Source organism: Electrophorus electricus, chromosome 24 (assembly GCF_013358815.1).
Source record: "Electrophorus electricus isolate fEleEle1 chromosome 24, fEleEle1.pri, whole genome shotgun sequence".
NCBI lineage: Eukaryota > Metazoa > Chordata > Actinopteri > Gymnotiformes > Gymnotidae > Electrophorus > Electrophorus electricus.
Genome location: NC_049558.1, coordinates 9,997,445 through 10,014,510, shown reverse-complemented (window position 1 = coordinate 10,014,510; position 17,066 = coordinate 9,997,445). Strand labels below are relative to the sequence as shown.

General features: G+C 41.7%; 1 protein-coding gene across 2 annotated transcripts; it reads left to right on the top strand.

Annotated features, from left to right (window-relative positions):
* The first annotated feature begins 9,277 nt into the window (after nucleotides 1-9,277).
* On the top strand, nucleotides 9,278-15,226 carry LOC118240719 (nuclear valosin-containing protein-like). Of its 2 annotated transcripts, none has more exons than XR_004775598.1 (6): nucleotides 9,278-9,324; nucleotides 9,362-9,403; nucleotides 10,026-10,078; nucleotides 10,259-10,349; nucleotides 10,513-10,621; nucleotides 13,796-15,226. XR_004775598.1 is itself a non-coding variant. In XM_035522551.1 (6 exons), exons 2-6 carry the CDS (start codon nucleotides 9,913-9,915, stop codon nucleotides 13,823-13,825), a joined length of 312 nt encoding a protein of 103 aa, XP_035378444.1. In that variant the 5' UTR covers nucleotides 9,284-9,324; nucleotides 9,362-9,912; the 3' UTR covers nucleotides 13,826-15,226. The 2 variants fall into 2 exon arrangements, 1 of the variants encoding a protein (XP_035378444.1); XM_035522551.1 differs by having other exon boundaries at nucleotides 9,284-9,324; nucleotides 9,362-9,941.
* Nucleotides 15,227-17,066: the final 1,840 nt, after the last annotated feature.

The following is a 17,066-nucleotide window of genomic DNA, read 5'->3' as shown; positions in this document are numbered from 1 at the left end:
TTATCAGCCCAATGGTAGCTGAGATACCACACTACCCTCTTAGATATGCCTAATATAACTGTCAAAAGGTGTATAACACTGAACCCAGCTACACTCCTTCCTACGGAGGAGGATGGAGATCCACAAGACTGCACAGCAGTCTTAGCTTAAGTATGTACACCGCAGGTTGATCTCTTTGAAGAAGCCATAAGTAACCCAGACCTATGCCTCTATGTGGACGGGTCAGCAAGCAGGGACGACACAGGGGTCAATAGGGCGGCATACGCGGCAGTAACAGATCATGAAATACTTGAAACAGAAGTATTACCATCCTCCTATTCAGCGCAGGCTGCTGAACCAGTAGCACTGACGGAAGCATGCCAATTAGCTGCAGACAAAACTGTTAATGATTTTGGAGCCATATGGAAACATAGGCAATTCCGGACAAGCTCGGGTAAATATATTAGACATCACCATCTTGCTAGAAGCCATTTTGCTGCCAAAGACAATTGCAGTTGTTAAGTGTGCAGCTCACAGGACTACAGAAGACCAAATCAGCAAGGGGAATAATTTTGTAGATAGAGTAACAAAGGCAGCTGCAACTAACACCGCTGTGCAAGCAATACAGGAAACCGCTGCTACCCCGCATGCCACATTACGGGAGATTCAGTCAGGGGCTACCGCCACCGAACGCACCAGGTGGAGACAACTAGACTGCGCAGTGTACGATGGTGCTTGGACACACACACCTACGGGCAAACCTTGCCTAGCCAAATCATACATGCAGGGCCTAATCAGAATTGCTCATGGGCGTAGCCATATGAGCAAAGGGGGAATCGTGGACAGCATATTAAAGTTGCGCCAGAACTCACAATACTTACCCAAAACTTTTGTTCCAGCTGTCTTGTTTGTGCGCAGCACTCCCCAAAGGGAACCAAGCACGGTGGACAGGACCACACCAAGTCCTGTTAACAACCCACACTGCTGTCAAAATAGAAGGACGAGGAACCTGGGTACATCACACACACTGTAAGAAGGCTCCGACACCAGCCCCAACTCCAAGCAGCAGCACCCCAACAGACTAGGTCGGAACTGTGTTGAGTAGGGTGTTAAAGGCAAGGCCTACCCTTTCGACACTCGGAACCGTCAACCTCTCGCCTCTTGCTGATCCTGCCGACTACACCAATTTCTGTGGTGGAATTTTGAATAAACAGCAAGTCAGACGTGATTAAAAGAGTAATTTAATAAAGAAAATAAGGCATACAAAACACAGCTGTGTGAGAGCTAATGCTCTAAGCAAAAGTTCTAAAGGGGTAGACTGGCTCTGCTCCTTATACCTAAACTTCACATCCTGGAAGGGATGTCCTGTCATCCTGTATACCCATTTCCTGCTCCTTGTTGCACTAAGCACTTCTGCACATATCAGGATGCTCTGTTCCACCAGGACAGACACAGTTTGCTAGATCCTCTTTATCAGGATTAGTCGCACGACACATGCAAGATCACGAAGCAGCTGATTCAGCAGTCGTTTTGTTCACACAATATACAAAGACAGAATGTGCAGACTAAACTATTCATATAGGATTACATAGAGAAAGGATTAACATGATTATATATGAATCACATGATAATACATGATCGAATAATAATTTCCATTCACACTAGAAACAGACCTCCAGGCCCAAGAGGTCACACAGTCAGGCCCAGCAAAGTAGCTCTGGGCCTGGGCACACTTCATGCAGTTTGACCCTTTGAATAATACTACAACCAGACTTCCAGGCCCAATAGGTCACACAGTCGTGCCCAACAAAGTAGTGCTGGGCCAGGGCACACTTCATGCACTTTGTGCCTTTAAATAATACTACAACCAGATTTCCAAGCCCAAGAGGTCACACAGTCATGCCCAGCAAAGTAGCTCTGGGCCTGGGCACACTTCACGCAGTTTGACCCTTTGAATAATACTACAACCAGACTTCCAGGCCCAATAGGTCACACAGTCATACTCAGCAAGGTTGCGTTAAACCTGGGCACACTTCACGCAGTTTGACCCTTTAAATAAAACTAGAAACAGACTTCCAGGCCCAAGAGGTCACACAGTCATGCCCAGAAAAGTAGCTCTGGGCCTGGGCACACTTCACGCAGTTTGACCCTTTAGATAATACTACAACCAGACTTCCAGGCCCAAGAGGTCACACAGTCATGCCCAGCAAAGTAGCTCTGGGCCTGGGCACACTTGACGCAGTTTGACCCTTTAAATAATACTAAAACCAGACTTCCAGGCCCAAGAGGTCACACAGTCAGGCCCAGCAAAGTAGCTCTGGGCCTGGGCACACTTCACGCAGTTTGACCCTTTAGATAATACTACAACCAGACTTCCAGGCCCAAGAGGTCACACAGTCATGCCCAGCAAAGTAGCTCTGGGCCTGCGCACACTTCACGCAGTTTGACCCTTTGACCATTTTTGGCAGATTTCACCACGTTATTACGAACGTGGATACGTTATCTTAGAATTATAAGCAGTGTGAGATGTGAAGCTAAGTGAAGCACATGTGCAGAATTTCTAACAATAGCCTGTTTTGTATAGCCTGGCTAACTGACCAATCAGTGAAATGAAATGTGGTTGCTGAGCCTGTTGCAGCTGGGTCAATTTAATTTGATTTCATTGTGTTTAATTTTAAACTCAGCTGCGTGCCATGAGACACAAGTTTATCTGAGCATTTTTTGTTTTAATGCCGGCTTAACCTAGCCATGTTTTACAGTTATCTTGAAATAATTAAGGTTCATCGCTAGAGGGTGCTGTTCATCTTTTTTTTCTTTTTCTTTTTTGTATTATTGATCAGGAAAAAACTATAAAATAGATGAAGTGGACGTTTTCTATGTATCATATGGAATTTGAGTAGATGAGTGAATGTTACTATGTAAATGTATAAGAATTTGTGGATAAGATTATTATGAGATTATTTATAATCAAACGACTACACTGTACAACCACATCTTCCTTTTATTTACATATTATACAGATATTTACAGATATTTATATTTTACTTACAGAGCAGCTCCTCATTGGTTCGGCTCAGAAGCTTCTTTTCGATGTCCTCTTTCTCCAGGTACTCCTGCAGGTTAGGCATCTCCTCCGCCAACCGCCTGAGGGCAGAAGAGACGTGGTGTGACGCGTAGCCTGCTGTTAAAGGCTACAGATATAGTACATCTGTGAGGCTAACAGCGCTTATTATATGAAGCCTTATAGAGGTCATATGGAATGATCTCATTCGATCAACCCTAATGTAACCCTTACAAACTTTCATGAACTCATTTGAATAACACTACCATAGCCCTTAAGAATTTTCCTAAAATGTTTTAGGATGTTCTGAACAGAGTATCTCTTAAAGGTTAAATCCCTTGCAGGTCTTAGTCCTGCTCATCCCACATGCTGATGTGTGAGTGAAACAGTGCATAGGTGTAGAGACCTGGACTTGGCGAGATGCAGGCCTATCCTCTCAGTCTGGTGCTATTCTGTTACTAGAGGACCTGAACACGCTTCTCCAACAGCACGTTCTTCTGGGCCTGATGACAACACGCACACACATGCACCCGCACACACACGGGCACACATACAGACATACAGATACTGTTTAATTTCTTCACATCTGTAGATACACTAGCATAAGTTGATATATACGTTTATGAGTTTGATTATGAGCTGATTTCAACTTGACAGGTACAGAGTATATAGTATACATAGAGAGTGCATAGTTTTACCAGGTTGAGTGCTACAGATTCTTGTGATGAAAGGTGACAAACCCAGCGATATGAAGAAAACAAGTACTGGGTTAGTCCCTTAAAGGTTTAAAGGAGTCTCCCTTAAAGGTCTTAGTCCTGCTCATACCACATGCTGATGTGTGAGTGAAACAGTGCAGAGGTGTAGAGACCTGGACTTGGCGACATGCAGGTCTTTCCTGGCAATTAGTGCTGCATTCTGCTGCAGGAGAACCAGAACATGCTTCTCCCCACACACACACACGGGCACACATACAGGTGCGCACATATACACAGATACACATTCTGTTTAATTTCTTCACATCTGCAGACTAGAGTAAGCTGAGGGTATAGTGTTAAACCAGGTACTACATAAACAGTATATAGTATATATACAGAGGATATAGTGTTAAACCAGGAACTACATACAGAGTATATAGTATACATACAGAGTATATAGTTTTACCAAAAGATCATGCTGATCTTTGATCTCCTGGTTCTTCATCTCCAGCACCACTTTCAGACTCATAATGTCCTCCTCTATGGGCTGGCTTAACACACACACACACACACAAACGTGCACAAGCACACACACGCGCACACGCACACACACACGAATCATCACTACAGCCAGTACAATGGAAAGGTGGGAATGTGTACTGAATGTGTACTGACGTTATAAGTGAAAGGTGGAGGTACTGGTGGATGTGTACTGAGACTATAAGGGATCTCTACCTGCAGTGACAGTCTGAGCTTCTCAAGTTCTTCCTCCAGAGATTTCTTCTCCTGTTCACAGGCCATTTTCATATCTGCCAGAGCAAGTATCATTACTGCTGGATATATATATATATATATATATATATATATATATATATATATATATATATATATATATATATATATACAACACAGATTGTATATACTACATAATTACTACTGGATATATAAAATATAATATATATAGTACTATACATATATTAGTATCACTTTTATTGGAGCCTAAAGGCTAACATTCATTATTAGTTATGTTAGTATTATTGCATTTCCATAGTACTTACTCTTGATGGACCTGTTATGCTCCTCCTCCTCCTGCTGTTTCTGCAGGAGCTCTGTCTCCTCCTGCTGTTTGTGTTTCAGCATCTCCTGAAGAACCTGCAGCTCCGTCTGCTTCTGCAACCTCAACTCCTTCAGCTGCTCCAACAAACCGTTCTCCAACTCCTGCTTCTCACACCGCAAACACTCCAATCGGGCCACAGGCCCCACTACTGACACAGAACCACACACACACACACACACACACACACACACACAAAGAGAGACAAACAGAAAGACACATAGACATATGAAATTAGAAAGCCATATAGTGTAGAAATAGATTGATGTTATTCAGGGACCTCATTTATAAAACTTTGTGGATTCCAAAATGAAAGTGTGTGTATTCTGCACAAATAACAGGAAATGGCATATACCCCCCCAAAAATTAGATTTCTAAAGCCTCGAATATGAATTATTGGGAGATAGAGGCGACAGTGCAGCGCTAAAGACAAAAAAGGAATTTTTACCACAGGTATGAGTGGCAGCACCAGCAACCGCAGGTGTGAGTGGCATTATATTTACATTTACCCTCCACATCCTTTGTGTCTGTGTATTCGTCCTCGATGCGTCCAGCACACCATCTCCAGAAACGCCTCATTTTTCCTCTGTCCTCTTCAGTGTCTTTCCACAGACTGATCTGTAAAGGTGTTCATGGGATTCCCCTCACGTGTGACATTGGGCCACAGGACATATGGGGTTCTAAAGTTCCAAGAGTGTAGATGAGTTGTTTTTCTTTGAATTTCCTAATTTCATTGACTCTACCTCAACCTGGATTGATTAACCATGTACGGCTCACCGGAGACTGTGATACATATAACATCCCAAAGTGTACTTAATTCTGAGCAAAATCTAACTAGCCTCATTACTGCTGAACTATGAGGGGCCATTTAGGGAGAAATCAGGGAAACACTACTTGTACATACATATGAAACATTTTCACATAAATAGCCTACTACTTACATTTGTGTATAATAATTTAAACTTGCATATACACGCACTTGCCCACTCAATCCCTGGTGCGTAAACATAGAGTTGCACTATGCTTATGTTGGTATGGGGGTGTCTGTGTGTATATAACAATTTTCAGTGCGCCCGGAAGTCATTTCATTGTAATTTCAAGGCAGATATTTAACATGTGTACAGTGCGTATAATAGACAGAGGAAGACTGTTGAACTATTAATATTAGGACAGTTATTGACATTTGTGTAATAAGTAGTGCTTCTCTTAATGACAAATGTAACTGTTTTCCCATATAGAATTGTGTGCTTTATATTGTTTGGAAGAACTTTTTCTTCTCATTTAGAAATATGTGGACTAAGTGCTCAGATTGTCTTATTATTTATTATGCTCAGTCTTTCATTGCGTATAATTTTAAACTCAGCTGCGTGCCATAAGACACAAGTTAATCTGAGCCTTTTTTGTTCTAACGCCGACTTAACCTAGCCATGTTTTACAGTTATCTTGAAATAATTGAGGTTCATCGCTAGAGGGTGGTGTTCATCTTTTTTTCTTTTCTTTTTTTGTATTATTGTTTAGGGAAAAACTATAAAATAGATGAGGTGGACGTTTTCTATGTATCATATGGAATTTGAGTATATGAGTGAATGTTACTATGTAAATGTATAAGAATTTGTGGATAAAATTATTATGAGATTATTTATAATCAAACAACTACACTATACAACCACATCTTCCTTTTATTTACATATTATACAGATATTTACATTTTATTTACAGAGCAGCTCCTCATTGGTTCGGCTCAGAAGCTTCTTTTCGATGTCCTCTTTCTCCAGGTACTCCTGCAGATTAGGCATCTCCTCCGACAACCGCCTGAGGGCAGAAGAGACGTGGTGTGAATCGTAGCCTGCTGTTAAAAGCTACAGATATAGTACATCTGTGAGGTTAACAGAGGCTAACAACCCCTGAACAGACTTTCTACTCCCAAGGGGCCCAGAGATATTTACCAATAAAGTGCTACGCTCCAGACGGATGAGCGAGAAGCGCATGCGCAATTGCAACGAATTGGAGGAGGAAGTTTAAACAAACGCGCTGACTTTGAATACTCACATCTAGGCCGGGCCAGGTCCAAATGGCCTGCAACTCGGTGCGCATCACCTCCATGACTGTCCCTAACGAACGCCACCTGCCACGCATTCGTCCCATCCCTGGCGGCTTTAAAAAATCGTAGCGTGAAAACGGTGGGTCCGATCCGCGTGCCACTCGAAGTCGATTACAGGGGAGATGCAGCCCTTTCCAAAGAGCCCTGAACAGACTTTCTACTCCGACGTCCATCGCTAGCACCGGCTGAAAGCTGAGTTCCAGAGCTTTTCAACGAGCCCCCGTGCGTCTCTCTTCTCCAAAGCAGCGGAGATATATGAAAGGATAAAAGGGGAAAAGAATAAAATGCGCACCGGTTTCAAATTCGCAGGCTACCTGCGCTGAAGGCGTGGAAAACGAGCACGTGACCGAAAGGCTTCCGTACCCGATGGGTCCAGCTCTCGTGCCCAGTTGGTAGCTCGAAGGCTGTGCATATTCGATGCTGCACGGCCCCTGGGGCTCACGTTTTCAAGGGTCGAAGTGCGCACGTGCCGATGACCGGCAACCTAGCTCCGTGCCTGGGCACAATTCGGGCACTTTGATCCCCTTCAAGTGAATGGATAGATAGGAAAAAACATACTGCCAGGCCCACCGTGTCACATCAACCATGCAGGGCAAAGTGGCTTCGTCCCTGGGCACACTTTCTTGTGATTTGAGCCTTTAAATAATACAGGATCCAGACTTCCAATGCTCTCTAAATCACATGCCCGGCAAAGTAGCCTTAAACCTGGACACACAATGGAGACCATTTGACCTGTTAAATCATACTACAACCAGACTTCCAGGCCCACCAGGTCACACATTCATGCCCAGCAAAGGAGCTCTGGGCCTGGGCACACTTCACGCAGTTTGACCCTTTAAATAATACTACAACCAGACTTCCAGGCCCAAGAGGTCACACAGTCATGCCCAGCAAAGTAGCTCTGGGCCTGGGCACACTTCACGCAGTTTTACCGTTTAAATAAAACTAGAAACAGACTTCCTGGCCCAAGAGGTCACACAGTCATGCCCAGCAAAGTAGTGCTGGGCCAGGGCACACTTCATGCACTTTGTGCCTTTAAATAATACTATAACCAGACTTCCAAACCCAAGAGGTCACAGAGTCATGCCCAGCAAAGTCGCTATGGGCCTGGGCAGACCATGCAGTTTGACCCTTTAACCAAAACTAGAAAGAGACCTCCAAGCCCAGGAGGTCACAGAATCATACCCAGTAAAGTAGCTAGCTAGCTATCCAGCTACCGGAAGCACGGTTAACAGTGCAGCCGGTAGCTAGCTAGCTAGCTAGCAGCTCAGTAACCGTACAAATTCGCTTGCTGCTGAAAACTGTCAAGTTGTATTTATAGCTTTCGTTTTAGTTCTCTCAGCTTACTTATTTGTTTTTGTTTTTTTTAGGGAAGTTCAATAATTTCTTAGAAATCTTGGAACATTTTGCCAGTTGGCTTCTAGGAAAGCCTTTCTGCGCACAGACAATAAACACAACCCAGAATTCCTCAAACAGGAATGAATCTACTAATTTACAACACGGTTTAGTAACATTTCAGGCACATGAGTGGAGGAACTAGCAAATTCTAAATGATGAAATCGAAGCTGATAAAAATCCATGAAAATTTAAACTGGTCATGAAAAAATGCTTGTGAATTGAAAATGTAAGTGATCGTTATCTGGAAAAGAAAGGATTAAAACAGTCTTGATTTGATACATTTTAAAAAATGAAATATCAAGTTGTATCATTCGTGACCAAGGGAGTTTCTATGAGGGTGTAAACAACAAATGCATGTAAACTAAAAACTACAGTGGTATATAATTAAATAATTTGAGTAACTTTGTGTCACGTCATTTAACGTTTAACTCAAGCCATTTTTGTTACCGGACTCTTATCACTTAACATTAGTAACTGTTTTAGTTGCCTTGTTTATCCAATAACATTCATTAATTAATCAATCGTTTAACCCAAGCAATTTTCATTACTTCCGCCTCTCGAGGCAAAATGTCAATCAGAACGTTGCGCCCGCAAACTTCAAATAAACGATAAATAAGGCGAGGAATAAAAATGGATAAAGTTGAAAGATAAGTTGATTAAACTTGAGTCAAATAAAACTACTTATCAGTCAAAGCGTCAATTCATATGCATTTTATTGACTCTAAATTTAATTTACGTGCATTTTAATCAGCCATATTTTTGATGTACAGACCTGAGTTTTGTCGTTGAAGAGAATAAAAGAATCCGTCGTGTAAACTTACGCCATCTGCAGGCTGAGATGGTGTTGGCGTGACCCGGATGTGACATTTGCCAAGCTGATGACATATCGCGATATTAATTGTGAGATTTCCTTACCATCTTTGCTCTTCGCAGAAGGGCACTGTGCGGCCGAACAGCGTAAGGAGTGGACTCCTTGGTAGACGTTTCGACCGATTTTACTACAAAGGTGTGAGGTAGACGTTTCGACCAGTGTTTCGCCCGATTTTACTACAAAGGTGTGAGGAATGTTTTCTTGGCACACCATGGGTCCTCTGAAATCGGTAGACATTTGAACAGAAGGGCTTACCTATGTATTGTGACCAAGTGCATCCCTTCATGCAGCTGCTTAAATTATGGCAGAAGGACACTTTCAACAAGACAAGAAACCCTGCCGCAAGGGTTGTATAATCACGGATTTGTTCCAGTATCAAGACAGCAAATTTTCAATGTTTCCCTGGCCTTCACAGTCCCCAGATCTTAATCCTATAGAACATCCCTGGGTAAAGGTATAAAACAGCAGTTTAGAACATGTCAGTCCCTCCATGTAATTTGAGAGAAAATATCCTATGAAGATTGGACCAAGATTCCTGCCGAGTATTTTCAGCACATAGTGCTGTGCCAGAAAGAATTGCTGCAGTTCTGGAGGCCAAAGAAGGTCCAACATGCTATTAAATGGGTGTACTTAAGCCAGATACACTGTGTCCTATAATAGGATGTTGCTGGAACGTATGTGGATGTTGTTGGAATGGCCGCAGAGTTGCAGCAGCAGTACAGGTAGTCTGTGATCCTTTCCCCCATCCGAGTGAGTTTGCCCTGTTACACGGGGTCGAGTTATGATGTGAATGTTCAATTACACAGGATGGATTGTGGGCGACGGAACCGAACGGCCTTCAGGATTCAAGTAGAGAAAGGTGAAACTTCTCCAGCCTTTGAGTTAATCACAGGACTATTGCATAGCAATTAGGGATAACAGAACAGCTTTCGGGGGGTTTGGGTGGGGTGCCTTATCCGCCCCTTTAACAGAGTAGTCACAATTCAAATTTCCCTTGTTCCATTGTTTACAAGGCATTATACATGTGGTTTATTTATAGTGCACGGGGTAATATGCAGCGAGTCTGGTCTGTCTGCTTTGGAAGAGAAACATTTGGCCAAAAGAGCAAGACACAGCCAGGAGGATGATTGGTAAGAGCAGATCATAATATGCACCTTAAAGCTGTACACTACAGCTAGGTCCTGTTCCATGACTGCATATATAAATTTACTACTGACATTGTCATTTGTATCTGGCCATTTACAGTGCACTCTTGCTCAATGCAGCACTTGAAGCTGATTTTCCATTGTGTAGTTATTATGTTCAAGAGATGTTTGACCCGGTCAGGGTGACACACTTTAGTGAGGGCAGCAGTATCCTAGAGGACACTACAGACAGTGACGGAGACATCTCAGAGCGCGAGGTGAGAGGTTGAGTTTTTTGTTACTCTCTCTACGACATACTTTTCATGCCAGGTACTATTGTCCAGTTCAGCCCAATTTAATTTACTGCCTTGTATTATCATATATAAATTGCTGAACGATATATATATATATATATATATATATATATATATATATATAGAGGTTGGAAATTGGTTGTGTAAAAATGAATTGTGATTGTTAAGCCACACAGATGTAAGTGGACATCAAGGGAAAAAATAGTGTGGGTGCCAAGTATGGTGATTGTATCTTTAAAGCTGTAGGAAATGTTACTTTCAGAATGTTTGTGAGATAAAAAAAAAAAAAAAAGATATAATTACTATCCATGGTGGAATTGAATGTGTTGCAGACAACATAGGCAGGGATTAGACTGAAAAATATCAGAGTATTCTTAGTGCCGTTTATTGCTGTTGTCAGAGGTTATGCAGCCATATCCTCCCTAGCAAGTATGGCTTCTTCTTCTAACTGTTTGGCCACCTGCAGACACAAGTACCGTGTTGAGCAATATTTAATTACATCTACTCCAAATGCATATTTAATTGCATTGTTAGTATTTATGCAAAACAAGTGTTAGGATTGCCCTGCTCCATTGCAGACTTTCTCACTCTAGCAAATGCGGCTTCCACCTCCTCAATCAGTTGATCCGCATCATTTTCATAGGAAACATCATTAGTAAAAGATGTTTGAGGAACAATCTTAAAATTCACATCTGGATCTCGCATCTTTCTGTAAGAATCCAGTGTCAACTGCAACTATGAGGAGAAACAGTGTTAAGCAATATTTAATTACATCTACTTGAAATGCATAGTTCATAGCATTGTGAGAATTTGTGGAAAACAAGTGTTAGGATTGCTCTGCTCCACTGCAGACTTTCTCACTCTAGCAAAGATGGCTTCCACGTCCTCAATATATTTATCCCAGTCATTGTCATGGAAAATCTGAGTCTTTTCAGGAAACATCATGACATTCATATGTGGAGGTTCTGTCTTTTTGGAAGAGTCCAGTTCCACCTGTAGATATGAGTAGAAATATTGTTGACCAGTATTTAAATACATTTAATTGAAATATGACTTTAATTACATTTTGATACATTTGTAATTTATCATTTGTATTGGACTGGAAAGGAAACAAATACAATTTTTTATCGCATATCCATTATCACATAGCCTGCAGGCCTAATGATGTAAAAATGTGCCCCCAAATGTTCAACAGAAATAACAGGACCTGACACACTAAGGTACCGTAGACCCATTCAAATTGTGCTATTGGAACAATAAATTCCAATGCATTCAGTCATTTTAGCTAGTGTTGATTTTGATTCTCGCCACAATTATACTAATAATCAGCGTTACAACTCAGCATGCAAAGTCACCGAACAGTCGACTGTTAATTCTATAGTAAGGAGAATGTAAAACAAACAAACAAAAAACCCACCAACAGTATTTTTTTTCCTGCAACTGACAAAGATTACGTATGCTAAATGTATGTGTCCTAAATATATTCTAAATACATTTACATTAGTGGTTTTAATTAATTTCTCCAACATTTGTTGAAATGCATTTGTAATTTATATTCAGAGACATTTCAGTATACTTAAGTACAAGCATTAAATTAGCATCACTGTTCACCATAGCTGTTTTTCCATTTTTTGTGGCTTTTGTCCCTTGCCTCAGTATGGCTTTAAATCATTTGTCTTGGTTCTACTTTACTTACTATGGCTGATTCAGTTGTCTGAGTAGTCAAGTCATTCTTCGTTAAATGGTTTGTTCTAGTATCTGTTTAAAAAGTAACAGAAAATGTCTTATTAGCATTGTATAGATACTTAGAACACTTCTACGTAGATCTCTCTCTCTCTCAGACACACACACAGTTCATCCAAGTGGTGGCTGTGGTCAGAACTTACCCTTAAAGAAGTCATCATCTGAGGTGGAGTTCCTTCTATTAACACCCTTCCGACAACAGCAAGTGAAGAATAGCACAACTTGTGTGAATGTTCTGGCAGGGATCTGGGCTCGTGTCTTTTCATTTTTCTTTTTCCTATATTGACCAAATATCCCATGGTTTTCCTTTTCATACTTCTCAGAAGGAACAGGTTCCTTGCATCTTGGATTACAGTAGTAACTACTGGACTGACCCATAATAAATTTTGTTTTGAAAATCCAACTAACCGGCACTACTTGATAACAGAAGCGATCGTTTGGGTAAAACAGAAATGTGATCTGTAGACTAAAATTGGTTCACAGAAATTGCTCATTTGAAAAATCTGTTCTTTGACTACATCATAATTGCATAATTGATGCGGATGCATTATGACATCGCACGTCACGTCTGCAATAGTTTTAGATTTACACCAACTTTAAAGAGAAAATGATGATTAGCAAATGTAGTTGCTAGTGATTGTCTAGTGATTGCAAGCAACGACTATTCGTGCTCTGCATTCTTGCGTATTTATTTATGCTAGGCTGTACATAACGCAGCCTTAAAAACATGGGATAGAAATCCCCATGTAACACAATTCAGGTTCTGTCCAAATACATGGCTAGCTAGCAAGTTATTTTACAATCCCATTTAGCACATATATCGCCACGAATGTCCTGAACAAAACACGCTGTACCTAATCCCCATAAATGACATATCTCTCACTGAATAAAAACTTGTATGCTTCAACAGTATACAGTGGGAGAAATGGCGATCACCTTTAAAAGGATTTCTTACTGTAGGCCTATTATAAACAACATGGAGGAAATTAAAATAAAAATACTTCAGTTAGACCGTGGACACAGGCTGCTAATAAATCAAGTAAATGAAACTGGATGGACTGCTTAATTATGTAACAACACAACATTTATGGTGACGAGGATGTTTCACACATACACTCTTAAGTGATGCTGACCTCAATATCCACATTTCACATTGTTACTGTACCACTGTAGATGAACCTAAACCTCACATTCTCGTCACGTTGATAAGCTTTTTGAAAGTTCCGCTCTGCACGTCTCTGAAAAGCAGGCGAGTTCATCTCCTGGAAACATAAAAGCATGACACTAATGTAAATCTTTCACTTTGTTCTTATATGCGAGTTGTCAATAATTCAAAATTCTTGTTAAAACTGTGGAACTCTGTTGCAGCTCACTCTCTCTGTTTTGCATTGCCAGATCGCTGAACAGGAGCATGTCCGGCTTTGACACACGTGCCCTGCGCTGACCAGTACCGCCAGCAACCACAACACGTGGAGACGTAATCCTCTTTAACTACTTGTCCTTCCTCCATGTATATACACTCAAAACTCCAGTTTAGAGTGGTCAATGGCACTTACGCCAGCACACTGTACCGGTTTGATCACCTGTAGTCAGAGATGCACGGACCCGTTGGTGCGTACGCGTAACTCGGAGCGGGTGCTGCTCTCCAAGGTTATGCTGCTGCTTACTGTCACTCTCTCACGAGCACAAGTCCTCGTCTACTTTAACAAGGCTAAGTCACTGATAATGTAATAACAAACATGTTTGACAAAATACTAGGTCATGGTTTGCAGTCTAAAGTCCTTCTGACTTGCTGAGAGTTAGCCTGATTTGATTTAGCTTGTTCTTAACCTTTGTTTAGTATGTTACATAAAAGCTCATGGAAATATTTCAGATGTAACATAAATGTACCTGACCATTTTCACTGAAAGAGACTGGTAGCTACAGGATTACATGAAGCTACAATCAGAATCGATTTCTAGTCACCGAGCATTATTGTTGTGAATAATTAGAATTTAAATTAATTCATATTTTGTTAATTATGTAAATAAGTTACAATCTTGGAAGATAGTTTGTATTCTGTTTCTATATGACAGTTATATATTTTTTTGTTTGTTTGTTTGTTTTCTTAGTGTAAATCATGATCTTATAGTTTGTTTTCTAAGTGTGTTTCCAAATTGCCTTTGACTGCTGTATGCCTAATTGCAGCATTTAACCCCTCATTTCGTCTCTAATTTTTGACATGTACTCTTGTCTTGCATAAGTGGAAAGTCGATCAGCCCCCGTTTAAAAATGGTGAGCTTTTACTGTCACGTTAATAACATCACGCACGCGCACACCTAATGCTTTGACTGTCCTGCACTTTAAATATCTTCTGCACATAATGGAGGGTGTGCATAGTTACCAGTTCCCTTCGTGCAAAAGGGTTGTCTTAGGTTACTGTAAAGTCTAACGCACATTTGGAATCCTTTCTTTTGCTGAGATGTTACTAGCTCACATGATACTCAAAAATGAGCACAATCATCGAAATGCGGACATCATTGGGTACAGGGGTGCCTAGCCATAGTCATGAATAACTGAATATAAAAGGCTGAACAATCTACTATAAGCAATTGCATATTTCATTAGGTTTTTGTTTTTTTTTAATAGGCTGTAGTAACTTCAGGAGCTCAGGCAGGGGAACATTAATATTTATGAGTGGCTATGCCACACCCACTGAAATAAAAGCTGAGGATGTCATTGCAGAGGTAGGAGAAGCCAGAGCAGAATATTACAGAATATTACATTATTACATTGCTTGAATAGTGGCTCTGTCTGCCCTGGGGGTATTATTGAAACCCAAAGGCTGAAAGGATGGGGGAGAGAGAGAGAGAGAGAGAGAGAGAGAGAGAGAGAGAGAGAGCGAGCATGTGTGAACATATTCTTGTCACTGTACGGCTCCTCCCCCCAAACGTCTCCCCGTGTGTGTTTGCTTGTGTGTGTGTGTGTGTGTTCATCCGTGTGGCCACGCCCCCTTGTGTTTCACGCCTGCTCTTCGTTGTGTTGTTATTGTTTGCGTATATAAGTCCTTTGTGTAAACATTAACGTTGTCAGTGTTTGATCCCACGATAGCCTTAGTGCTACGTTGTCTTCCATGTCTCTAAATAAACATCGCTGTATGCATCACGGCTCCTCTTTTGTATCCTGCCAAGCCTCCCTGCGTTACAATTATGATCAAATTTGATAAAATACTAGGTCATAGTTTGCAGTCTGAAGTATTTTTGACCTGCTGAGAGTTAGCCTGATTTGATTTAGCCTGTTCCTAACCTTTGTTTAGTATGTTGCGTAAAAGCTCATGGAAATATTTCAGATGTAACATACATGTAATTGACCTAGTAGAGCAAAATTACAGAATTGTAAGGAAGAAGTGACGTTCTTGGGGCATATCATTAAGGGAAATACACACGGGCTGTCTCAAAACTGAGCACAAGCCATAATTTTGCTACCTAAACCATAGTGGCATACTCCCCTCTTACTGTTTTAGTCCCACACGCAGTACACCAAATACTGCAGGACCAAAGAGTGTCACACTTATCAGCCCAATGGTAGCTGAGATACCACACTACCCTCTTAGATATGCCTAATATAACTGTCAAAAGGTGTATAACACTGAACCCAGCTACACTCCTTCCTACGGAGGAGGATGGAGATCCACAAGACTGCACAGCAGTCTTAGCTTAAGTATGTACACCGCAGGTTGATCTCTTTGAAGAAGCCATAAGTAACCCAGACCTATGCCTCTATGTGGACGGGTCAGCAAGCAGGGACGACACAGGGGTCAATAGGGCGGCATACGCGGCAGTAACAGATCATGAAATACTTGAAACAGAAGTATTACCATCCTCCTATTCAGCGCAGGCTGCTGAACCAGTAGCACTGACGGAAGCATGCCAATTAGCTGCAGACAAAACTGTTAATGATTTTGGAGCCATATGGAAACATAGGCAATTCCTGACAAGCTCGGGTAAATATATTAGACATCACCATCTTGCTAGAAGCCATTTTGCTGCCAAAGACAATTGCAGTTGTTAAGTGTGCAGCTCACAGGACTACAGAAGACCAAATCAGCAAGGGGAATAATTTTGTAGATAGAGTAACAAAGGCAGCTGCAACTAACACCGCTGTGCAAGCAATACAGGAAACCGCTGCTACCCCGCATGCCACATTACGGGAGATTCAGTCAGGGGCTACCGCCACCGAACGCACCAGGTGGAGACAACTAGACTGCGCAGTGTACGATGGTGCTTGGACACACACACCTACGGGCAAACCTTGCCTAGCCAAATCATACATGCAGGGCCTAATCAGAATTGCTCATGGGCGTAGCCATATGAGCAAAGGGGGAATCGTGGACAGCATATTAAAGTTGCGCCAGAACTCACAATACTTACCCAAAACTTTTGTTCCAGCTGTCTTGTTTGTGCGCAGCACTCCCCAAAGGGAACCAAGCACGGTGGACAGGACCACACCAAGTCCTGTTAACAACCCACACTGCTGTCAAAATAGAAGGACGAGGAACCTGGGTACATCACACACACTGTAAGAAGGCTCCGACACCAGCCCCAACTCCAAGCAGCAGCACCCCAACAGACTAGGTCGGAACTGTGTTGAGTAGGGTGTTAAAGGCAAGGCCTACCCTTTCGACACT